This window comes from Nannobrachium achirus (genome assembly GCF_963921795.1).
Source record: "Nannobrachium achirus genome assembly, chromosome: 23".
NCBI lineage: Eukaryota > Metazoa > Chordata > Actinopteri > Myctophiformes > Myctophidae > Nannobrachium > Nannobrachium achirus.
This window is the reverse complement of record NC_137830.1, coordinates 22,107,684-22,134,409: the sequence shown is the minus strand read 5'-3', so window position 1 is coordinate 22,134,409 and position 26,726 is coordinate 22,107,684. Positions and strand designations below refer to the sequence as shown.

General features: G+C 40.4%; 1 protein-coding gene across 1 annotated transcript; it reads right to left on the bottom strand.

Moving 5' to 3' along the window:
* Positions 1-5,124: 5,124 nt before the first annotated feature.
* On the bottom strand, positions 5,125-23,725 carry LOC308308793 (troponin T, cardiac muscle isoforms-like; the record flags this gene model as incomplete). Its single annotated transcript, XM_080754246.1, has 12 exons — positions 5,125-5,161; positions 8,500-8,540; positions 10,296-10,386; positions 11,037-11,149; positions 11,659-11,763; positions 12,117-12,194; positions 14,184-14,300; positions 14,907-14,964; positions 15,077-15,095; positions 22,741-22,764; positions 22,897-22,904; positions 23,694-23,725. The coding sequence occupies 12 exons, from the start codon at positions 23,723-23,725 to the stop codon at positions 5,125-5,127; spliced, it is 723 nt and encodes a 240-aa protein (XP_080610372.1).
* Between the last annotated feature and the right edge of the window lie 3,001 nt (positions 23,726-26,726).

Below are 26,726 nucleotides of genomic sequence, written 5' to 3'. Positions count from 1 at the left end.
ACCAGCTATACAACATACCAAAAGATTGGCACTATCGTAAATTTTGGACTTAAAATCTATGTTTTGATGCCTTACTATAGTCTTATGTAATTTTGGGGGTTTTGAAGTCAATCTGAAAAAAATGAATACATTTCATATCCACGCGTTCGTCTCGAAGAGCTATACAACATACTAAAAGACGGGCGCTTAAAACCTATTGGTTACCGAGTTATCGCACTTTGAAAAATCTAGCAGTTGTTAGCATTAGCATTTGTTAGCATTAGCATTTGTCGAAAAAAAGTAGGGTCTCAGGGGTCACACAGCGATGTGTCACACATCCACACTTTCTTCTCGACGAGCTATACAACATACCAAAAGATTGGCACTATCGGAAATTTTGGACTTAAAATCTATGTTTTGACGCCTTACTATAGTCTTCTGTAATTTTGGGTTTTTGAAGTCAATCTGAAAAAAATGAATACATTTCATATCCACGCATTCGTCTCGAAGAGCTATACAACATACTAAAAGACGGGCACTTAAAACCTATTGGTTTCCCAGTTATCGCACTTTGAAAAATCTAGCAGTTGTTAGCATTAGCATTTGTTAGCATTAGCATTTGTCGAAAAAAAGTAGGGTTCCTGGGGTCACACAGCAATGTGTCACACATCCACACGTTCGTCTCGACGAGCTAAGAAACATACCAAAAGATAGAGACTATCGGAAATTTTGGACTTAAAATCTATGTTTTGACGCCTTACTATAGTCTTATGTAATTTTGGGGGCTTTGAAGTCAATCTGAAAAAAATGAATACATTTCATATCCACGCATTCGTCTCGAAGAGCTATACAACATACTGAAAGACGGGCGCTTAAAACCTATTGGTTTCCCAGTTATCGCACTTTGAAAAATCTAGCAGTTGTTAGCATTAGCATTTGTTAGCATTAGCATTTGTCGAAAAAAAGTAGGGTCTCAGGGGTCACACAGCGATGTGTCACACATCCACACTTTCTTCTCGACGAGCTATACAACATACCAAAAGATTGGCACTATCGGAAATTTTGGACTTAAAATCTATGTTTTGACGCCTTACTATAGTCTTCTGTAATTTTGGGTTTTTGAAGTCAATCTGAAAAAAATGAATACATTTCATATCCACGCATTCGTCTCGAAGAGCTATACAACATACTAAAAGACGGGCACTTAAAACCTATTGGTTTCCCAGTTATCGCACTTTGAAAAATCTAGCAGTTGTTAGCATTAGCATTTGTTAGCATTAGCATTTGTCGAAAAAAAGTAGGGTTCCTGGGGTCACACAGCAATGTGTCACACATCCACACGTTCGTCTCGACGAGCTAAGAAACATACCAAAAGATAGAGACTATCGGAAATTTTGGACTTAAAATCTATGTTTTGACGCCTTACAGTCTTATGTAATTTTGGGGGCTTTGAAGTCAATCTGAAAAAAATGAATACATTTCATATCCACGCATTCGTCTCGAAGAGCTATACAACATACTGAAAGACGGGCGCTTAAAACCTATTGGTTTCCCAGTTATCGCACTTTGAAAAATCTAGCAGTTGTTAGCATTAGCATTTGTTAGCATTAGCATTTGTCGAAAAAAGTAGGGTTCCAGGGGTCACACAGCAATGTGTCACACATACACACGTTCGTCTCGACGAGCTATACAACCAGGGGCGGGCATTTGCTCTACGCAGACTACGCAACTGCGTAGAGCCCCTAGGCAGAGGGGGCCCCCTGCTGGGCTCATTATTCTGAGCATTCAGAAAAAATTAAGTCTCTAGCCCATTCCTGTCAAAAGTTATGATTTTTTTAAGAATTTACCAACTGCTCACTGGAGTCAATAGATTTCACACAGAGACCAGCTGGCGACAATTGAGTTGATTGATTGGAATGTTAAGTGATCAGCTCTCTCTCTTGTCTCTCTATGAATTTCCTGTACATACGTGCAATATCCAAACTGTACTCAAAGATTACACATATTAGGCTGGAAAATTAATGATGTTAAGAACATTATATTATTTTATCTAAATTTTGAAAAATAATAATTAAAAAGAAATTGTAAAAATATACATTTTAAAGTATTCTTATTCACTGATATTCCCTTATTGTTATTAAAATAATTATTGTCCTGCATCAAATATGTCCTGTATAAAAATATACATATAGGCCTACTCTATATACCTTTGATTACCTTACTTACCTTACTGTACTCTTCTTAAATTAATCAAATAGATCCAAAATGATTGTGGTTAGGTATTTAAAACCAACCATAATGACAACAAATAGGCTTCCTCTGCCTCTGCTCTTCATTGTCTTGTCAAGTTCATTGTCTTGTCTTGTCTTGTCATGCTAAATCATCAGAATAGGTATTGAGTTGGAGGGTGGCATTTTTAATTCCTGCGCTTCACGCGCGCGCATACTGTTTTTCACACATACCTATTTTTCACGCCGCTCATGGGGGGGCCTCTTTTACTACCTTTGTGGGGAGCCCCCAGTTTATAAAAACCGCCCTGTCTGCGGCTAATGGTTTTCATGTAAACAAAATAAGCAGAATGGCCCTTTAATGTATCACTATGCACTGCATCATTAACCAAGGCTAGCAGTAGCCCCTTTCTGGACTGTTATTTACCTTTTTTATATTTTGAAGACGGTAAATACAGTCCCTTGCTCGTCCGTTGGGTCTCTCTGATACGCACCGCTACCACTGTCTGGTCTCAGACGAATACAGCGTCGCTCAGATGTTGTTGAGATTCTTTAAAGATACCCAGAACTGCACTAGGAGACCGTGGAAACGTGTGCGAATCGGTGCAAATTGGCGATGCCGTGAAGTATTTTTAATTTATCTGTGAAAATTTAGCAGCACTTTCTAAAAGTGTGAAAAACCCATTTGATCATGTATTAAAGTCAAATATTTAAGTATACAAACATGGACACCCTATACCAGTGGTGTCCAAAGTGCGGCCCAGGGCCAAATGCGGCCCGAGGACACATTTTATACGGCCCTCTGCTTCGTTCCTAAATTGTGTTATAAATGGCCCACCAGCACCGTCAAACAAGAATATTTTCCCAAAGTATAATTTTTCCCTGGTGCCTCATTCTGAAGAGGTCAAAGAAAGGCTATTTTATTGTATATTTTTTTTTACCATGAACAAATTATTTGTATTTTGCAGAGAGAGCAGACACCTGACAAAAGACCATTGATATTAAATGTTGATGATGATAGTTAAATAAAATGGTTTAAATGCGTTGCAGTATTTGACTATTATATAAGAAAAATGAAAAATGTTTGGACACCCCTGCCCTATACCATCATCCTGCCTGGTGCAGAACATGAAGAGTGGTGAGGTAAACAGTTATGATATAGATCAGCACCAGCTGATCAATGAGGCGTTGCTATTGGAGGGCCTGGGCACAGCATTTCGTTTTAGATAGTGTATATATTTATGTGTATAGTGTATATTTATGTGTTTAAAATTAAGCCATTCTGATAACAGTAGCTTCCTTACAACTGAAATAACATTGATCATTATCTCTGCAAATTCACACCGTTATAAGCTGCTAAATTGGGCAGTGGGTGTCACCCATTTAATACCAGGCCACCAATTCCTGCCTACGCAGCAGGTGTCACCTTCGGACAACAGCTGGATAGGCCTACAGTGTCTTCATCCCAGTAAACCAGGACCCCAACCTTGATCAGGTTTTTTTTTTTCGGGGTTTCCCCCAGGAGTTGAATTTCAACCTTTTAATACATGTTATTTATTACACACCTTTGTGAACACACTGGTAAAGACATTTATTGGTAACGATGGACAGATTTTCATGTTTCCCTTACTATAAACAGTGTCCTGACTCCCAACACTACTGGCATCTCAGTCCCATAATGGTTTCTCTTCTGTTTTACCTGATTAACATCCTTCCTGTTTTATAACTAACGCACTAAAGACACCGGTGATGGAACAGCAAACACAGACACTGTACATGATCCTAAGGCCCCGTTTGAAGACAGAAGAACAATTTAAAGCAGAAGAGAAACGTTAAGAAATCACAGATAGCTTGGCGTCTCCCTGGGTTTACGGTACTGTCTTTGTGAGCTAGAGGTCCTGGGTTCAAATCCAGCCACGGTCATTCTGCTCTTCACTCTGGAGCAGAATAACTGTTTAAAACACCCTGAAATGCACAGAAAACTGCATTTTGGCACAGTTACACCTACAGTATAACACAATACAAACACAACATGGCTCATATACACTTGCATTAGGCTACTACATTACACTTACTGTAACATGGTTGTAACCAGTTCTATTCAGACCATAACATGAAATGCAATGCTTCAGCCTTACAACAGATACAGTACTGCTAATGTAAAACTGCAAAACTAAATAATAAATGTATGCTTTGGAAAATGGTATTAAATAATGTTTAGGCCATAAATTGTATACTGGGTAGATGGGCACTAGGGACATCTGGGCCTACAATTTGCTATTGTCCAAAATGTTAAATATATATATTTGAAAAATGGTATTAGGCTACTGTAAGTAATGTAAAGTAGATATGATGTGAACCTGCACAGTACATCATTAACAGACTTAAATGTATCCTTCAACCTTTTTGTTTTTATTTTTATTTTTTTGCCCCAAAATGATACAGTTAGCAATTTGAGGTTAATGTATTACGTCTAGTTGGCCTATAGGCCTAACTAAAAGTAAACATTTTCAAATAATTATAGTGGAGTAAAAAGAACAATATTTACTGAGATGTAGTGGTGTGTAGTGTATAAGTATACGGTATTGAAAATGGATACACCCAAGTAAAGTAAAAGTACCTCAAAATTGTACTGAAGTAGGCCTACATTACTTGAGATGTTCTTAGTTACTTCCCACCACTGGCGCCAGCCAACGCAAACCACACACATTATTAAGTCACAACTTGACGACATACACCGGCTCAAAAGCTACAATCTCTTTATTTTCTATTATGTACAGCAGGCTGGATGCGGTGCTGTGCCAACGTTTGAATGTATAATACATGAATTGCATCTTCTGCCTTCCGACGTTCATACCAGCTCGCCACCCATCCGGAGGTCTTCTCGGAGAGGCCTTCCTTCCGCGGCGTCGCACTCTTATCTCACCTTCTTGGCCTTGCCTCTACCCTTGGCGCTGTGATGTGACAAATACTCTTCAGCAAGCATGTTAAAAATACACTGTATTTGTGTCCCTAGATCAGTGGTTCTCAAAGTGGGGTCAGAGAACGCCCAGGGGTCCTTGAGGGGTTCCCCAGCAAAATGATTGATAGTTGGGAAACAAATGGACCCTAACATGCCTGTAGCTCGGAGTATGTACACATGGAACCAAATAGACCCTTTCTGGTCCATTTGGTTCCATTTGTGCACACTCAGCTGAGGATCCTTGAAATGACTAGAGTTTTAGAACAAAGGGGGAAGCACTGTCATGAAACAAACACTATATCTATAGCAATATCTAGAGGAGATGGAGTTCCACCACGCATCTCATCTCATGGACCTACCGTTAAAAGTGATCACTTTTAACGGTAGGTCCAGTGGATCACAGGAGCACGACACATCAGCAGCCAAAAGGACAATTCAAAACCTTTTTATTTATAAATAAATAATAACAAAAATGACTAACAATGACTAAGTAAAATGACTAACGTTTGAATGCAATTCATCAGACTCTGATGAAGATGCACATGGCATCCAAACATTAGTCATTGCTAATTAGCACCTTAATTAAAAAAGGCTTTAAATCCATCCGTGATGCTCCAGTTCCTCAATCATTTTGTCCACTCGATAGCAATGATTGCTATCAAAAGATAAAGCTATTTAATACTTATTTTTAACAAAATATATCAGTTGGACTGCAGATAAGTGTGTGTGTGTGTGTGTGTGTGTGTGTGTGTGTGTGTGTGTGTGTGTGTGCGCCCCCCCCCCCCCCCGTCGTGCAGTAGTGTTCAGTTAACATGCATACAGTACGTTACATAGCTCTCTTTGATCACAAGAGGTCATCAAAGCACTATTTCTATTGTAATTTTCTATGTAACGTGCAACAACTTTAAATGGACAAGAGGACATGTTCAGTTGCACAAAGGTTGATGTGAAATGAAGCATCATGCTGCCTTTGGCCAGACAGACCGACAGACAGACAGACAGACAGACAGTAGCCTACATGATCTCACACAGGACAAGGTTAGATGTGAAAGGTGATTGTGGCCGATGAGCAGCAGGCTTACCTTTGGCACTCTGTGCTCTCTCTGTGCCTTTATCACAAAGATCCGACAAGCCTAGTAGAGATACTATCTAGCACAGGGGTCTTCAACGTTTTTCAGGCCAAGGACCCACTAGCTGAGAGAGAGATGAAGCAGGGACCCCCACTACATATTGTACTATATACAATTGGGTTTTGAGATCAAACCTTTAAAGGCTTTTCATACATATCTTCTGGCTATGATATTAGATAGCTTCATAGACGTGCGTCATCCATCAGTGCTGGATTCGTGTTAATGTGTATTTTCAGACATAACTTGACCTTTGGTTCTGTACTTGGTCTGCTCTTTTCCCTCCCGTCTACACCAAACCTCGAAAAATAGCTGTTCTACAAGCTCACAATGCGTCACTGCGCGATGCGTTGTGAGCTTGTAGATCTTATTTATTTGGCAAGAAGGGGTTAATACATTTTGTATTATTTTGTTCCTACCCCCTGTTGAAGACATGAACTACAGTATATAGCAGCTACTTGTCTGTAAGGAGAGAAAGTTTACACTTACCAGCTTGACTGGATCCAGACTTTATAGCTTCAATGTAAAAATGGTACTGAACTTCTTTAGCCGCTTTAAATGACAACTTTTTTTTTTTTTACAACAAGGGTTCATATGTTTTCTTGCTGCTTTCTATCCTTTTAGCCATTTTAACAATTTTGATTTCAGTGGGTGGGGGCATGCGTACAAGTGGCAAAATATGTATTTTTAGACACAATAAGCCGGTGATTGCGGTGCATCTTGGGAATGCGTTTGTTGTGTCTAAAAATACATATTTAGCCACTTGTACGCATGCCCCCACACACCCTAAAATTGTTAAAATGGCTAAAACAATAGAAAGCAGTAAATGAAAACATTTTAACACTCATCTTTTCTTTTCCCTAATTACAATCTAAAATATGAACCCTTGTTGTAAAAAAAAAAGTTGTCCTTTAAACCTGTTGACCCTTGAGCATTCTGATGCTTTTCCCAATATCCAATTATTGCAGCTCTACAATCTTTTTAAGACATGACAACCAGCAACAGAGTTTGTGGCAGTTGATCAGGGCCACAATCTGGCTGTTGCACTATAGAATGGAGGGAGAATTGATGGGTTCTGAAGGCTAATTTATGCATCTGCGAAAAAGTCACTCAACAAAACCTTTGCATTTGCAACCAAACAATTAAATAATACTAATTGTTGACGTGGTTTCTGTATGTGAAACTTTTTCACTGTAGCATGAATTAGGCTTAAAAGGGAATTAGCTTTTTGTGTTTTAACCTGAGCCCTTCTTTACAGATCCTGTTTGGAACACGATTGGTCTGTGTAAAAGCTTTTGTAATTGTTCCGTTTGTTTTGTGTCCAAAAGGGAGAGCTGGAAATTCAAACTATGCCAGGGTTTTAGTTGCAGGTTTTTGTTTTCAGACAAATATATATATATATAATTTAAATTACCAGCTCACCCTTTCAGACGGACGCAAAACATCCAAAGGCAAAAGAAAGGATCAATTCCAAAAATGTTACACCCACTGATCTAATAGGACGCAGGTTGAAAACAACAAAAACAAATCCTAAATTCCACTTTAAAGTCAATGAATGAAGAATGGAAGAACATAACAGGTTACTGAAGGTAGCAGTTAAGTATCATCAGTTATACCACACGTCAGTTAGTTCTGACATCGTATTGTGATTGGCTGAGATATCTCCCGATATCAGCCTCCACCTATACCTATACAGTAGCAATGGCAGTAAATAAGAGGGGAATAGGACCCCTTTCCGTTTGAGCAAAGATGAGCACCAATATGTTACTTTTTGTGGCAAACACCAACCATGGGTGTTGGGCTATAGGTTACATACCTCTGCTGGCACTGTACACGAACCAGGAGCTGACCGATCTGTGGGGGACACATAAGACGGAGGGACTGGCTAACATGGAGACACAATGGACGGGGACAGCCACCAGTGGAGCCAAAGAGCAGACCTGCCTCAACAGGCAGAGCACGTCACCCGTGGTCCAAAGAATCTCACCCATGAGATGCTGGCCCAACTCAACACTACGTACCTCACACCATCCTAAACTGAATGAACTGTAGACTCGTAGAATTGTAGACTCAGACTTGCGACACAGCGGACAACAGACGGACAGCAAGACTGCACAAACAGCGGCAGTGGTGCCCACACAGCTTAATAACAACGGTACATAAACAGCGGCGAGGGTCAACACAGCTTAATGACGTTACTCACAACTTCTGCTGCTCATTGATTCGGGTCTGGAGTACGTTCATCTGCAAGTCAAGCCACAGCAGTTTTAGACAGGCACTTCTATTAGTGTGGGGCCTTAAGGGGAGCAAATGCTAATTTCGTGCACATTTGTCTTAAAGAGACAAATTTTCCACAGATGTAGCCCAGGGCATAATCTAATGATTTAGCTAGGGCGCCCGAGTTTGCGACCTTCGGGGTCGCCACATCGGTCAAATCAAGTTGGGCTCCCATCGACTTTCTATACAGGAGGAAAATACCCAGAAAAAAAATTCTTTTCTGGGTATTTAAGTAGGATGTGAGGGGTCTAACTAGGGGGTTGTCATGATGCTGAATCCATTGCAAGCATTTGTTTTTGCACAAAAAACATTCCTTGGGCTACAAATAGTCCCAGAAAACGCCCACAAAACTGTGATTAGTGATGAAAAGTGAGTCATCACTTTTCATCACTAAACCATCATTTTCTGGGGCCATTTGTAGCCCAAGGAATGTTTTTTTGCAAACAAATGCTTCCAATGGATTCAGCATCATGACAACCCCCTAGTTAGACCCCTCACATCCTACTTAAATAAATTCATCCTGTATAGAAAGTCGATGGGAGCCCAACTTGATTTAACCGCAGTGGCGACCCCGAAGGTCGCAAACTCGGACGCCCTAGCTAAATCATTAGAGCATGCCCTGGGCTACATCTGTGCAAAATTTGTCGCTTTAAGACAAATTTCCACGAAATTAGCATTTGCTCCCCTTAAGGCCCCACACTATATAGACAGCCCCACAGTGACGGGTATACAGTACAAATTAATATGTGAACTATAGTCCACTCTCTGTAGAAACCAATGGCGTGAAGCTGTCCATTCATTTTTTAGGGTCTATGGACGTAACGCACGTAACGCCGTTTCCTCCTAGCTCCACACTCCGCTGAACAGCCCTGACCAACATGCAGTATAAGCTAAAAGTCACTGGTGCAGTGACAAAAGCCTTCCCTCCCAGCTTCCCACACACGGAAATGCTCAATTGTGTTGAGCATGTTGAGGATTCTGAGGCCTCAGACACACATTAAAAGCACATGCTTTGTGCTTACCTGGGTTCGGCAGGGGTAAAGCAGTGTCCAATTCATTCCCTATGGAAGTCACATGGTTTTGAAGAAGCAAGCTGCTTTAAGCCCTTAAAGGGGAAGACCACCCATTTTCAATATTGAACTATGTCATTAATATACCTTAGAGGAGTTGTGTGGAAATAAAAAAAAAGTTCCCCCTCTTCTGTGTTGCATAGAACTGGAGGATTGATTTTGGGGTCTGTATTGCAAATTACAACTTGATGACATCACACATTGTACTTTACAATACAAACCCCAAAATCAATCCTCCGGTTCTAGGCAACACAGAAGGGGGGACACTTTTTTTTTATTTCCACACAACTCCTCTAAGATATATTAATGACATAGTTCAATATTGAAAATGGGTGGTCTTCCCCTTTAAGGCTAGAAGCAGCCGTAAAGCAAGTTGCTTCTTCAAAACCATGTTACTAACATACAGAATGAATTGGACACTGCGTTACCCCCCGCCTCCCCCCAGGGCAAGCATAAAGCACTTGCTTTAAATGTGTGTCTGTGGCCTAAACCCTAGTCTCTGCAGTGGTGGGCGGGAAGTTTTCCATTCAAAATGTTCAACCTCCAAAACTTTACCCCTGGGCCACACTGGGCACATCCACCTTTGCATGACATGCATTGATGTGCCCATTGTGCAATGGAATTGATGATTATGTTAAATACGACAAATTACATCGTATTTCTGCCTCTTCAGTTTCTCGCTGAGGTCAAACTTCTCCGCCTCCAGCCCCATCAGCCACTGCCACATCTCAGCCGCCTTCTCCCTGTGGTTAACGAAAAAAAAAGAACATTTTCACATTTTCCGAAGTTAATTGAAAACATTTTCAATTGTTCGCAATTTATTTTAAAGTTGTGGAAATAGCAGATCTACACGCTCACAGTGCCTCACGTGTCAATCCGCTATTTCCACAACAAAGTGCTTACAGCGATGTCAGCGAAGGGCTTGAGTTGTGACAAGAGTTAGCAATCAAGTGTTAGTTTTTTGTTTTGTTTTTAAATAAATGTATACAATAATAACTAATAAATGTCCATTTCTGTTATGAAAATCTGTATCGCTTTTTGTATCACATTTCTACAACGAAACTCTTCAAATGAACTGTGTCTGTGTTTACATACTGTCGTCTCTGTCGGTTGTATATGTCACGTATGTTACTTTTCAGAATTCAAATTAAAAAATTGCAAAAGTAGCAGATCGACAAGCTCAAAACATGTCGCTTCGCGCCACGTTCCGAGCTTGTAGATCTGCTACATTTGATGTTTTGGTGTGATGGTGTGGTATGATCAAGTAGGTGGTTAATTAAACACACAAGAAGTTTGAATATGGAGATAGGAGGTTTTTGCACAACAGCAACGATAGTACATTATATTGTGATTCTCATTAGACAGTGAAAGACAGTGATTGGTTTTCACATACTTGAGTTTATCCTCACTGAGAGTGACGTTGAGCGGCTTCCTCCTGTCTGCCAAGATCTTCTTCTTCTTCTCCCTTTCTGTCTGCTTCTTAGCGCCTTTCTTACCATCTTGTTGCTGGGGAACATCGAGAGATAAAAGAAAGTGGAAAAGGCAGCATCATTATTTATGTTATTATGTTATTTATGTCATCATAAAAATATATAAAGAGATGGCAGGCTGTGCTCTTCACTACAGTCAAGGAGTGGTGGAGAATCTGGAGATAGCATCGATCATGATACTGACCATGATACTGGCATGACACTGACCATGATACTGACAAGATACTGGCAAGATACTGACCATGACACTGCTCATGACACTGACCATGATACTGACAATGATCACTGGACATGATACGGACATGATACTGACATCATTCTGTAATGATACTGACATCATTCTGACATGATACTGACATCATCATTCTGACATGATACTGACCATGATACTGATATGCGACATTATCCAATGTAAAATCCATAAAAAAATGCCATGCTTGAGGGGGGCACAGTGGCGCAGTCGGTAGCACTGTCGCCTCACAGCTAGTCATGTTAGTAAAGGTAGGAGAGCATACAGCAACTAACCTTATGTTGCTGCTGCTGAGTCATGTTGGTGAGAGCTTTCTTTTTCTTGGTGTCTTCATCTTGTTTCTTACGCTGTTCATCTTGTTCCTTCCTCTCTTTCTCCTCCTGTGTGCACAGATAGAATGCAACGAATATGTGAATGTGAATTAAAATATAAAAATGGCCCAGGCTGCCGCATGACGAGTTTGACGATGTTCCTTATTTTAACACTGGATGGCGCTGTTCGCTAGCTTTTGGGTCACCAATTATTATCGTGGCAGTTGAAAAACAATGTTAGCAGTCAATGACTTAAAGGGATGATTATTATTATTAGAAAATACGTTTAAGCAAATAATAAACTAATAATAATAAGTGTTACAGTTCATCATATTTCCAGATTGGGGCCCGCGGCCAAAACATATATAAAATGAAGGGTCCTTGACATGAAAAAGTTGAAACCACGGGTGTAGTGAACTCACAGCCATGCGGGTCTGTCTCTCCTTTTCCTGTTCATCGCGGATCCTCTTCTGCTCAGAACGCTCTGCACGGCGTTTGTCCTGCACGCGCACAAACGCACGTGGACACACACACACACACACACACACACACACACACACACACACACACACACACACACACACACACACACACACACACACACACACACACACACACACACACACACACACACACACACACACACACACACACACACACACACACACACACACACACACACACAGTTGAGATACAAGTGAAACCACTGGTGTAAAATGGTAATACATTTATTTGAGTACCTCACTAAACTTTGAGGTAGTCTTATACATTACTTAAGTTATTTCCATGTACTATCTTTGTGGGGACATGAGGTCCCCACAAAGTAGTAATTCCCTGTCCCCCCACGCACGCACGCACGCACGCACGCACGCACGCACGCACACACACACACACACACACACACACAGTTGAGATACAAGTGAAACCACTGGTGTAAAATGGTAATACATTTATTTGAGTACCTCACTAAACTTTGAGGTAGTCTTATACATTACTTAAGTTATTTCCATTTTTCGAATACTCTTATACTTTGTCTCAGGGACAAATATTGTACTTTTTACTCAACTACAATTATTTGACAGGTTTAGTCACTAGTTACTTTGCAGGTTTAGATTATGAATACTGTAAGCAAAACACTTGACGCGATGCACTAGTGATGCATATAACGACTGCAGGCAAAGGGGGACTACATATCCCTTGGAAATAAATGTGTACAATCTTACATGTTTATCCTTTGGATTGTGTCTGCTATATATATAAATGAAATCAATCAATCAACCAAAACAGGGGTAGAAAGTAGAAACCAGTGATCAAGACTTTGAATACAACGATGTAATACAAACTTTGCAACATGTATTTACCTCGCGAATAACAAAAACACCCACAATGGCTGTTTTAAGCCGCCAGCTCACATTGAACATAATTCCTCTGCAGTATGTGTCTTGTTGTGTTTCTCTGCTTCTCCTCTTTCGGTGTTGGAGGCGGAGTGTGTAGTCAAGTTGCCGACTTGCCGTCCTGTTGGTTGTGTTAACTCTATGGTTGGTGGCGACGACCAGATTCTTTTTTTTTTTTTTTTTACCGTTTCTTGATAAAAGAAATGCGACTTAATAAATTACGCAACCTCACTGTCACCTGCCCGCGACCCCACTTTGGGTCGGGTCGACTCGGGACCCATAGTTTGAGAACCGCTGCTCTAGCTCATATAGGCCTAGCTTAATGAAATTCACTCAAAGGCACCGCTCACTTTGGGCCTTAAACACAGACAGACGGACACACATAGATTTGGCTAATCCTTATCTCTCTCCTCACTGGTCCCTAAGGGATCCTTCCTTACACATCCTTACTGTCCGATCTCAGGCCGCTCACGTCTAGAGAATCGCCTATTTATAAACTGGATAAATACCTGTATGTAGCCTTATGCCTTAATATTATGATGTCACCCTTTGCCCCTCTCCGATTGGCTACGGGCATACACAACCCATGGACCATGATTGGCTATGGGGCTTAAACACAGACAGACAGACACACATAAGTAGATTTGGCAAATTTATTGCGACCGTCAGCTCCGCCGGCTGTCTGTCTGTCTGTCTGTCTGTCTGTCCGCCATGTCACGTCACACTTTTGGCCCTACTCTTATCTCCGGCACCATTGCGCCTATCCATGCCAAATACACACACACACACACACACCTTGGCTGCCAAACCACAACCCCCGCCCCTGATTTCTCACATGCCCCTCTTCTAGCGCCACCATGAGATTGCTTTTTGCAGACTCTTATCTCCGGCACCGTTGGCCCTATCCATGGCCAAACTTTGCACACACACTTCTTGGCTGGCAAAACACAACCTCCACCCCTGATTTCTCACCTGCACCTCTTCTAGCGCCACCATGAGGTTGCATGCGACCTGATGGTCGCTTATCTCCCGATTAGGGAGTCTTACTGGTAGATAGATTAGTTGGATGAAGTGCTGCAGGCCTCCTGTACTCACGATCCTGGTGACCAGGGCGATGAGCTCCTCCTCGTCTTTCTTCCTCTGTTGGAAGTGAGCCTCTATCAGAGACTGCAGCTCAGACATGTCCTTCTCCTGGCGCTTCCTGTGGATGTCCTGCAGGGCAGAGGCGTCATTTAAAAATGAAATAGGGGTGACAAAATATTTAAAAAAAAAAAGAAATCTAAATAGCAAATAGTTGTAGATCAACTAGTTTCACTATTTTTTGGAGGGGCAAAAATAGGGATGAAGTGGTTGATAGGCTAAATGAATGGTTGCATACAATAACGCTGTGTGTGTGTGTGTGTGTGTGTGTGTGTGTGTGTGTGTGTGTGTGTGTGTGTGTGTGTGTGTGTGTGTGTGTGTGTGTGTTTTCTCGTAAATTAACACCCTGCTTGATCAAACTACTGCGTCACACAAAAGTATCAAAAGTAGCCAATGTACATGTAGATCTGCTACATACTTGAGGTATACAGTGCCTAAGATCTACAAGCTTGTAGATCTGCTATTGTTACTATTATTGATGCACTGATATTTAAATGTATAGCATGTACTTTTGAATATTTAAGTATTTTAGCAGCAAGTACTACAGTACTTAACTAAAGTACAACATTGTCAGAGCAACTTTCACTTGTAGTTTTGAGCAGGACTATCTATAGTATACTGTACTTGGAATAAAGTAGCCTGTTGTTGTGTACTTTATCATGACGATGCATGACTTACATCAAAGTCAACTTTGTCTCCCTCAGGTATCTTGGGTGCTTGCATAGTCGGGGCAAACCTGGGGAGCATTGAAGATCCTGGTTTAGAATAATGAACTCAATATCCCACAAACCAAGCTTCTGGTTTATTGATTTCAAGTGAAACAGAGTGACGGGGAAGACGAGACTTACTTTGGCTTCCTTGAATCTCCTGCAGACAGAAACAGAGATTATTCTATGTCTTAAAGCCAACGGTAATAATAAATTACAGTATAACGCAGGTCAGATCTCATAGTTCATACTGGTGTATACTTTGTTGTAGGCCTACGACAGGCGTCACATGCCGAAAATAGACAATCTACTTACAAGCTCACACATTGTGAGCTTGTAGATTGGCTATCTTCTGTGCAATTGGCATAATGAGTGTGCCCAAGAAAAGTTGTCACTGATCACGATAGGGGCACAGTGATTATTCAAACAAATCGATGTAATTGTGACAAGGTCACAACAGAAAGGTCAAGGAGACAATGATCCCCCCCCCCCCCCCCCCCTGGTAGACTTAGATTGATTGAAGCCTTAGAAGGTTGCATTGGAAAAGGTACAGTTTCGTGACAGTACAGTTCACTGGTACAAGGTCGAGTAAAAGGAGATCCTAGTATGCTTTTCGTCTTATTTACACAGGAACCCTTTATGTATCTCATATGACATTGAATGACAGACGGATAGAACACAGTACGATGCATAGGATATCATCAATAACAAAAGTGGGAAAAAAAGAGAAAAAGTCACAAGAAGAAAAAAATAAAAGAAGAAAATAAATAAAATATATTTACAGTGGAAAAGGGGAGGTAAGTATGGGCTTAGTGGAACGCAGGATGATGCAGGATAATGTGTGTCACAGCACATTACACAGACGAAGATGCAGATGAAATTAAGCTTCCCTTAAAAAAAGAAATCCTTTGGAGAAGGGTAACATCACATTGCTCTCATGAGAAACTGGTTGGCATCAACTCATCAGTTAGTATCATAATTATTATTGTGACCATAGGTCGCAGTTTACTATGAAACCCGGCAGATCCTGTCCGTATGTCAGTGGGTAACGTCTCAATGTCTATACGGTATCTGACCTGTGACATCACATTGTTGACTCAATGACCAAGACACCCTGTCCTGGCAATCATATATGGAGATCCCTGATGTCATCAATATTAAGCCCACATTTGGCAATGCCCATATATGGTCGCTCCATATGGCCAAGACAGAATTCATTTGCAAATCAAGACTGCTTACTATCATCACATCCATATATGAAGATCACGACACGACCTCATCAAACCCGGGATATCCACATGAAGATGACTGGATCATCACCTAGATCTCCATATATGGAGCGTGTCAATATACATGCCAAAGCAGCCATGTGCACGCGCCCATGTGCGCGCACCCATGTGTGTGACCTCACCGATTCTCGCCCTTAGGGCGTCTTACTGGTAAGTAATTATGGCCGGGCTGTTCCGAGCCGACACTCGGATATCGGCTGCATAATTTGATACAAGCACTCCATTCCAGCAGAAAGAAATCTGTCCGTGTTAATTAAAATCTAAAAGGTTGAGAAATAATGGCAAGGATCAGAGGGGATCAGAAAAGACAAACCAAGCATGCATGCATAGCTTGTGCATGCAAACCAAACGAAAGGCAGGGAATGCAAAGGTGAACGACATCAACCCAACAGATTACCTTCGTCTGCGACGCTAAAACGGCGCTCTGGTGCAAAGAACATAATGAGACGTCAGCATACCATGTGGTTGAATTACTGGGGTTTACTTACTTGTATTTTGTATATTGCGCTATTGGTACTTTTACTTAAGAAAATTAGCTGAGTACTTCTTCCAAAACTAGTGCGAGACTATCGTCTTATTAACAGCTTAAAAGTGGAATTACCTTCCTCTGGCGCAGGAGGTTCTATGGTGGCAGAATAACAAACATAGGATTATTAGCATGAGTTGTGTGTAGTTGACGTTACAGTAGTGAAAGTGTTGATAGTTTGTAAAACTATTGAACGTGGTAAAGTTATTGCTCTAATGATATCTGTGAAACTATTAATAGTTGTAAATAAATAGCTGTATCACTATAGAGGGTATGCGTATGCGCATGCATACAATAAATCGAGTGGCAAAGTGAATTTAAGGTTGTTTAACATCGTTTAATGCATTGAGATGGGACTTTTCCATTTGGTTGTATGGGCTGTCAACTTTGTCAAGGCCAGAAAGTAGTTTTTTGCCACCCAGTAGGTGTTCCCACATAACTTCCAGGTATGATGATGATGTCACATGCATACCCTCTATTGATAGGCTTAACAGTAGAAAGGTAGAATTACCTTTTTCTACAGCAGCAGGCTCTATGGCGGTATAAGATCATAAATATATGATTAGTTGTGTGAATGCACAAATGATGTAACAATATCATATTACATAAAATCATCTTAACAGCAAAGCAATTCAATTCAATTACCTTCCTCAACAGCAGGAGGATCTATGGTGGTATGAAATAATAAGCATTTTAGTTATGTCAATATGCCGAATGGACGTAACAGTAGTAGATTTTGTCGACTAAAACTATGACGAAAAATTCTCTTCGACTACCTCACTTCACTGACGAAAACTAAATAAAAACAAAGCTATTCTCAGCATGCAACCAAGTTTTTGTCGAGAAAATCAATTGTAGATTTAGTCGACTAAAATCATATGATATTTAGTTGTCTAAAACTAGAGGAGCACTAAAACATTTCAGATGAAATATGACTAAAACTAAATGAAATTGTATTCAAAAGACTAAAGCTGAACCAAAATTTATAAAATATTAGCAAAACATGTAAAATACAACTCTATTGGGCCGCCCACTGGCCTACTGGTCAAGGCGCATAACACTTATGCATTGCCACATAGGCATGGATGCCTTGCGGCGTCGCCGGTTCGATGCCCGATCCAGACGACCTTTGCCACGTGTCACTCCCCATCTCTCCCCCCCATTTCCTGCCAGTCTACTGTCCTATCTATAAAGGCATAAAGCCCAAAAACAAATCATAAAAAAAAAGAAAATACAACTCTATTACATCTAATGAAAGCACATACTAAAATGTTATTAATGGACAATGAGAAGGACGACTTGTCTAAAAAGAATGTCAGTAATGTGTTACTCAGTGTAGAATATATGTAAAGATTACCTTCAGGTTCCGGTTCAGCCTCCTCTACATGGCAATAACGTAAGAAAGATTCATTTAGTAGCCAACAACATAAAAGAAACAAGAGAAACTAAAGGTGATATACAGTTCCTAAACACCACTAGTGCCTATCACTAATTGGGTGTAAACGATGCGTGTATCACAAACAGCAACCCGGTATCGCCAGTGGACCGGAGGTGGGGAGCGCTCCGTTGTGTTCGCCTGGACCGTGCGGAGGTGACGAAATTCGGGGGGATGAAGATTTACTATTCTGTCCATAACGGCAGACGGCAAGCCGGTAACGGCGCTGAGTCGGCTCATGCGACCGTCGCAGACTTGCAACGCTCGACTATGCGATGTTTCATAACATATATAATCATAAACATTCTATATATAAGGTCAAGTATTATACTTAATAATTGGGACTAATTAAGAACCATTATCATAGTTATAATAGAGCTACATTTACAGTAGTTTAGGCATTTTGGTTTGATAAGGTTGTGGGCAGAACAATTTGTCCTTGTTTGTTATTTGACATTTTTTACTTTAATTATAATTAAAGACACTTCATAGTGAATTAGTGATTATAATAAATAGCCTATGTCATGATTGTGTTTATAATATAACGCCGCCGTGCCTCCGTCATCTCCACCGAAAACAAGCGCTCCACCCTTGTTCCATTGTCGAAACCAGGTTGCTGTTTTGATACACGCGTAAGCGATATGTCTTTGTAAAAAACAAACAAACAAAAATGGTTAAAATGTTGAAGCTCTATATTTCAATAGTAATCATTGAAGTGTTCGTCAGAAACAAGGGTCTCCCCATCTCTCTTGCACTTACTGAACAGAAATATATGTTTGTTTGTTTTTGTTTTTTCAGATTCAGGAGAGAGAACTCAATAAAGATCATTTAGCAGCTTCAGCAGTATACAGATTGGGGGTGTAGTAGCAGGTACAGTATGTACATGATGTTTAGAACATTATATGCAGGTGTATACAATACATAACATGCCACCCTTAGGCAAGGTTAAAGGACAACTCCACACTAAATAACATCTAGGCTCATTTTCCTACTTACACTGATCCTAAATGACTGTCCATGGGGTCTATTAGGCATTAATGCCCCTTTCGTCGAGTTTCCCCAGCAGACCCCAGCAGCCCTCAGAGTGGAGCCCATAAGACTATTGCTACTTAAGCAATTAGTTTTTTGTCAAAAGTGTATATTTCTGATTGTCATTGTACACACATCCATGCCTTGGTTGGCTCACACAAGCCACCGTAGTCTACTAAACGGATGTTATGCTGTTATGTGTTTTGCCAAGTCCAGGAAAAGACACGCTGTGATTGGCCAGTACAGTCACTTTCAATGGCATTTGTGTCGAATGCTCAACCCAAAACATGATTCACGAGACTGTGGTGGATCATGTGGGACAATCAAGGCATGGATGTGTTTACAATGACAAAAATAAGGCAGCAACAAATTCTTTAAGTGGCAATAGTCTTATGGGCTTTACTCTTAGCTACGAGGGGTCGCTGGGGTCTTCTGGGAAACTGGACGATAGGGGCTTTTCTGTCAAATAGACCCCAGCCCGGAGTTGTCCTGTAAAGAAATAAAAGTAGCAGAAGCAGGTACAGGGTTCTTGGGGTGCAGTTCAGTTAAGAAAAATGATAAAAATGTGTATCCTGCCCTGAAAATGTGTTTTCGGTTTACTAAAGCGATGTAGAAACAGGGACCCTGTTACTGAACAAACACTCTTACATATCACACCATCTCTAGATCCTGCACTGTAAAACCTTTAACTAACTGTCTGCAAGTGCGACATTGTACAGTACACTCTGTTAATGGCCATTCACACTGAACACTATAACAAATAGTCAAGTGGATGGCAGACACTGACTATTATAAAAATACAATGGTGAATGATATACAGGTAGTTATAGTTATCTTTATAGTTATAGTGCTCAGTGTGGTGTTAAAGTATCACTGGGGGATTTTACTCTGCAGACCACACCGTGTCAACACCACCACCCCCTAGCTCCCCTCCAAAGAAACAAAACACCAACCCAATTATTTTACAAGCTGTCATCTAAAAACAAACTGTGCGCAGGTGCATTCAAAGACCTCTGCAGAACAAGGAGCCATGCAAAGCTTTACCTTCCACTTCCTCGACGGTCTCCACGACTGAATGAATAAATAAAAAAAGATGTGTTAGTGGATCAATGAAGCCCCCCACACAGACCGACCACCAGGAGCAAGCTGGTATTTGTGTGACGCCAGCAGGGCTGCTGCATGGTACAGTAAGGTAAGAAAAAGGTGCAACAAAAACAGGTGCTACAAAGAATTCCTCGGATGCACGTGTCCTGCTGTGTCATTTAAGCATGCCTTGCACTAAATGAGTGCAAATTCTCATGCAGCCCTTGTCAGAACATTGAAACACATGGACAGGATGAAAGGGTTATTCCGATCCCATACAGTAGGACTGGTTCTCAACCTTTTCAGGCCGCGATCCCCAAAATAATCATATTTTAACTGGGGACCCCCCACCCTGACGAGCACTAAGAGTTAAGGCATTACATTGTGTATAACACGGTTCTATTGTAAAAATAGCAGTTCTACATGCTCACAACGCCTCGCATCGCGAGGCATTGTGAGCATGTAGATTGTCTATTTTCACAATTTCTGCCTCTAACATTTGACCATTTGGCCAATGTTTAATTTGTCATTTTAGAGGTATTAAAAAGTCCTTAAATTGTCACTTTAGAAATGTGCAGATACCCTCTCTACACTTAAACTTTCTGTTGGTTTGTTTACTGTTGAGTGAGAAGACAATGTTGCACATTAAGTTAATCATCTGGGACCCTCCAAAATAATTTGGGGACCCCCCCAACCCACAGGTTGAGAACCACTGCAGGAGGAGACGACAGGAGGAGGCGATGAGGTGATGACCAAAGAAATGACTAGATGAACAAAGTACAGTTCTGTTTTCTATCCATCAAAGGTTTTTTTTGGTATTCATTTGTTTATTTTAAATTATCTTAAATATACACTTGAATCAAATCTAAGATAATATCCATTCTTTTATTTTGTAAATATATATTTTTGCTTTTTCTTTTACAAAAGATCGGTCTAAAGTTTGGTAATCGGTGGTCTAGGATGGCATCGGACCCAAATGACTGGCATTAGTCGGGCTCTATCACAAACACACGAAAACTGTCTGGAACATTTAAGTACAATTACAGTCAATCCAGGAACAGGACCTATACATTGAAAACAATGTTTTGATAAAACACTTTATGGGGAAACACAGGCTGTACAGTATGTCTGTTCTGTCCTCTCCGGTCCATAGCATTAGAAGGAGTTGGACCAAAGCTAGCCTGCCTTTTAACAAAGGACCAGTGGTGACGAATGAAGTTAGCATTTCAAGAGACTGTTCATCATCACAGATGACACACGTTTTAACAGATGTAGACACTCGTAAAGTAATTTACTCAGGAACTATATACTTAAGTAAAATATATATATATTTTTTACAATACTATAGTATAGTATTTCCAATTTTCAATACATTTACTTCTTCCCAGAGGAACATTTTGTAAAAACAAAAACTTTAACTTTGCGAAAAGATTTGGAATATTATTACAACAACCCTGTACAATGAATACTGTATGCCATTTGCGACGCAGTGTGAGCTTGTAGATCTGCTATTTTCAAAAGAGTTATTATGCATATTAAACTTGAGAAATGGGACATTCTGCACAATGATACTTTTACTTTTGGTATTTTTAAGTATATTTTGATGCCAATACTTTTGTACGTTTACTCAAGTCATTTTTGAATACCGGACATTTACTTGTAACAGAGTATTTCTACATTGTGGTATTGATACTTTTACTTAAGCAAAACATATCAGTGCTTCTTCCACCAATGCACACTAGGGCTAGGCAATACACATTTTAAGGCCAAACCGCACCAATGCAACTAGTCGCAACTCCTCGCAACAGAACAGTTTTAGGGCCAAGTCACACCAATGCAACTGCCATTGGGGATAATGGTTGCGAGTAGTTGCATGCAGTTGCATGTTGCAAGGAGTTGCACTGCTGTGGACTGACCTTAATACACAACAGGAAAAAAGTGAGATGAGGAGAAAATTACTATACAGTAAAATCAATCTTCAACTTTTAAATGATCCATAATCTAACTGAGACTGTAGGCTACAATCTTTTGTTTAACTCTCAAGAGTTAAAATAACACTAAGGTTTTACTAGACAAGACAAAGAAACCATGAGACACCAAATCGAGTTGATTAACACACAAATAAATAAAATATATCATCGTTGTCGGGTGGAAACTTTGCAAGTCCAAAACCGTTCGTTTTGCATTTATCATTTAAAAAATGATTTAAAATAGTGAAGCACACAACACCTAGCGCCGCTATTTTCACTACTTTTGTGCGACGCTCTTGTATGATGAAGTAGGGCTTTACTTTACTTTACTTTTATACTACGAAAGAACATACTATTTTGAAACTTGGAGATACAAGGTTTCTGCCCGACAGTGACGATATACAAATAATATAAAATACACGTTTTCACGTCAAATCACAACGCATGAAAGCCATGCAGAAGCTTTTTTTTACCTTCCTCTTGCTGCGTCTCTGCCTCTGAACAGACACATTGAGGTCAGCACAGACCAGGCCAAGCGATGCTCAATTAAAAAAAAAAAAAAAAAAAAAAAAAAACCCTCACAATTATTTGCGTGAGTGGCGGTTCTTTCCAAGCTCTTTTTACTCTACCTTCCTCCCTGGAAAACAACAGAAAGAGAAGGTCGTCAGCTTTTGTGGCATTCAATGTGAATACGTTCAATTCACTTCAGTCATTTACAGTGGTGTAAAGTAAAGTGCCTAAGTAGGCTACATTTACTTAAGTACCGTACTTAAGTACACTTTTGAGTTATTTGTACTTAACTTGAGTATTTCCAATACTTTTACTTCTACTCCACTACATCTTGGATCCAAATATAGTACTTTTACTCTACACTACATTTATTTGAAAACTTTAGTTATTAGTTTAGTACTAGTGACGTGTTGATTTTGATTATTATTACAAAACAGACATGGGCCCTTTGAAAATAGACGATCTACAAGGTCGCGATTGCAGAGGTCTGTCTGTGGTGCATTGTAGAGCTTGCAGATCTGCTATTTTCAAAAGATTTTTATACATTTGACAACTTGAAATGGGACATTCTGCATAATGACTACTTTTACTTACTTTAAGTACACTTTGATGCCAATACCTTTGTACTTTTACTCAAGTAAATTTTGAATTCTGGCCTTTTGCTTGGAAGGGCACGGTGAGACCGCACTTATTCTAACTATGAGGGTGGATTCTGCCCATGCATTTCAATTGAAATTGAGTGGTTTGCTGCCATTTACGGATTTCTGCAAAAAAACAAACAAAAGAAGAACACTCCATTCCCATTGAAATGCATTGGCCATGTGACCGTGCCCTAACAGAGTATTTCTGCATTGCAGTATTGATACTTTTACACCACTGTTCATTTACCAGACCATTTTAATGGTTTGATACTTACTGCATCTCCTCGATAGCCTCGTCGTCAGCCATGATGGATTTGAGTCACCTGAGAAGAGGAAAGCAGTCTGTGCTTCAGTTCAACGCTCAAACACCTTATTGTGGTATTAATGTCAATTTTGTTCCAAAATTGTACGACAAAGTCTTGGCTCTCAGGGGCACTTGGGGGAACTGGGCCACGTGGTCACTGACAATTTACTAAAATTAAATGTATACGTTAATTAAAAATCAAATGTGTGGGCCCCTCCTCTGTTGTCTACGGGTACTTTCTTGATTCACAGACGATCATCACGGCTTAAAATCCGAGCTGGGTAGTGTGCGTCGGGAGGGAGGGGGGGTTATTGTGGAGGGTGGGGCCCTAAATAATTATCGACCAGGGGCCCTCACGGGGGTTAATCCGTCCACGAGTGTCATGGCGCATAGCCGTGGTCACTGAGCATCTTTTCCTGCTCATCTTGTTCCTATAGACTTAAACACATGCTGCTGTGATGCAACACAGCACGTTCTATCGTCAGTGTTGATTTTGTCGACTAAAACTATGATGAAAAATGAAAACGAAATAAAAACTAAGCTGTGACGACTAAAACTAAGACTAAATATATTGACAATTTCGTCAACAAAATAATAACTAGACTAAAACGTTAGGGAGGGACTAGTGCTGAAGAGAGTCATTTTATGTTTGGTTGCTCTAAGGTGTTGCGTGCAGAAAATAGCAGATCTACAAGCTCACAACGTGTCGCAGCGCAACGCGTTGTGAGCTTGTAGATCTGCTATTTTCAGCACGCAATTAAGTCTAAAATCAGTCATTACGATGCCATCAAGGCCTGCCAAAATACATTTTAGTTGACTAAATCAACTGTAGATTCAGTCGCCTAAAATCTTATGATATTTAGTCAACTAAAATTAGACTAAAACTAAAACTTTTCAGGTGACTAAATTATGACTAAAACTAAATGACATTTTATTCAAAAGACTATGACTAAAACTCAATCAAAATTTGCTGTCAAAAACAACAATGAAATGAAGTAACCCCAACCACCCAACCCCAGAAACGCTGGCTGTGTGTTGTGAAACTTCAGCTGTGCAGCTACAGTCAGTCGACAGTGGTTCCACTGTGTGGGTTCAGGGGCGTCACAAGGGGTAGGAAAGTGGGACTGAGTTACTAGTGGGACTGAGTTAAGTGGGACTGAGTTACTAGGGCCCAAGGTGGTGGAGGGGCCTTAATTATTTTATACTTTAGCTATTGAAAAATAGCAGATATACAAGCTCACAGCGCGGCACCGAGTGCCGCGCTGCGAGCTTGTAGATCTGCTATTTTTGAAAAGTCGTGAAAATGTGTGCAAATCTTTGAATATATGTATTTTTTAAGCGAACATTTGTAACTCAAATTTTGTAACTAAATATTTTGAGATGCGGGTCCGTGGCCAAATACATACCATTTTGGGGGTCCTTCACATGAAAAGGTTTGAGATCCACTGACATCGAAACATAGATTTTTCAAAAAACCTTATGCCTCATTCACACTACAGATATATAGTTGAACGTTTTGCTTGGTAATTCAATGTAATCTCAATGGAAACCAGCTTTAAAGGCTGGGCGTGTCGGCTGTCCTTGGAATCCAGCCTTTAAAGCTGGTTTCCATTGAGATAACATTGAATTACCAAGCAAAACGTTCAACTATATATCTGTAGTGTGAATGAGGCATTAGAAGGATTTGAAATATTCAAAGATTTTCATGATTTTTCAAAAATAGCAGATCTACAAGATCGCAGCGCGGCACTCGGTGCCGCGCTGTGAGCTTGTATATCTGCTATTTTTCAATGGTTGAAGCACAGGGGCCCCACAGTGAATCCTTGTACCCGGGGCCCAGAATTTGGTGCGACACCCCTGTGTGGGTTCAAGAAACCCGGAGGCCCCAGGGCTCTGAAACGGCCTCAAAAACCTCTAATCCACAACCATTTCCTGTTGGCACTGAGAGGAGCCACGGGCAGCAGCATATCGTCACTGTCGGGCAGAAACCTCGTATCTCAAAGTTTCGAATTTGTATGTGTTTTCGTAAAGTAAAGCCCTGCCTCATCATACAAGACTGTGGCACAAAATCTAGTGGAAATAGCAGATCTGCAAGCACACAACGCCTCTCGGCGCAAGGCATTGTGTGCTTGTAGATCGGCTATTTTCACTATTTTAAATCACGTTTAAAATGATGAATACAAAACGGTTTTGGACATACAAGGTTTCCACCCAACGACGACAATGTAGTACGAATAGCAAAACCATTAGGCCTCATGATGAACCTCGCTAATGACAGGAACTAATTCTGCACGGAGAGAGACAAACGATGAGACGGTAATTGCCTGGATTTATAGACGAGGCGCTGATATGCCAAAGTGCTTACGAGGGCTTTCCAGTGGTATAAACTCTTGAATTGGGTTTTAATTGCATTTTCAGGTCACAGCTAAAAATACTGACAAATGGGGGATTTAGAAAAGCAGTACTTTAATGTGTCCGGTGGATCATGAGGTTAAGACTATTTAGTGCTGCTGGTATTTAACTGCCTCGAAACCAAAACGTTCTGTCTATCAGGGATTCAGGGTGCAACAGTTGATTGAACACAATCGATTGAATCGATTATGAAAGATGATCGTTAACGTCATAAAATGATCGATTAATAGTCTATCCCTACTTTGGGCATTTCATTGTATGCGGGGGGAAATTAAAACTTTAAACATTGTGAAATTAGACTACAAACGCAAAACAGTTAAGTATGTAGATCGTGGATAGCCGATTGTAGATCAGGGGGTAACAGGGGGAAACGGGGTGGCAAAAATAGGTTACCACTTAAGCCCCTAAAATTTTGAAAATAGTTGATCGACTACAAGCTCTCAGATATATTTATTTGGGGCCGAAAAGAGAAAAGGTAAAATGACTTTCCCAAAATTAGGACGCCACGTTGAAAGTGGTTGATAAATTAATGGTTGCATACAATAGAACGCTCATGTAAATTATAACACATGTAGATGGACGGGCGTTGATT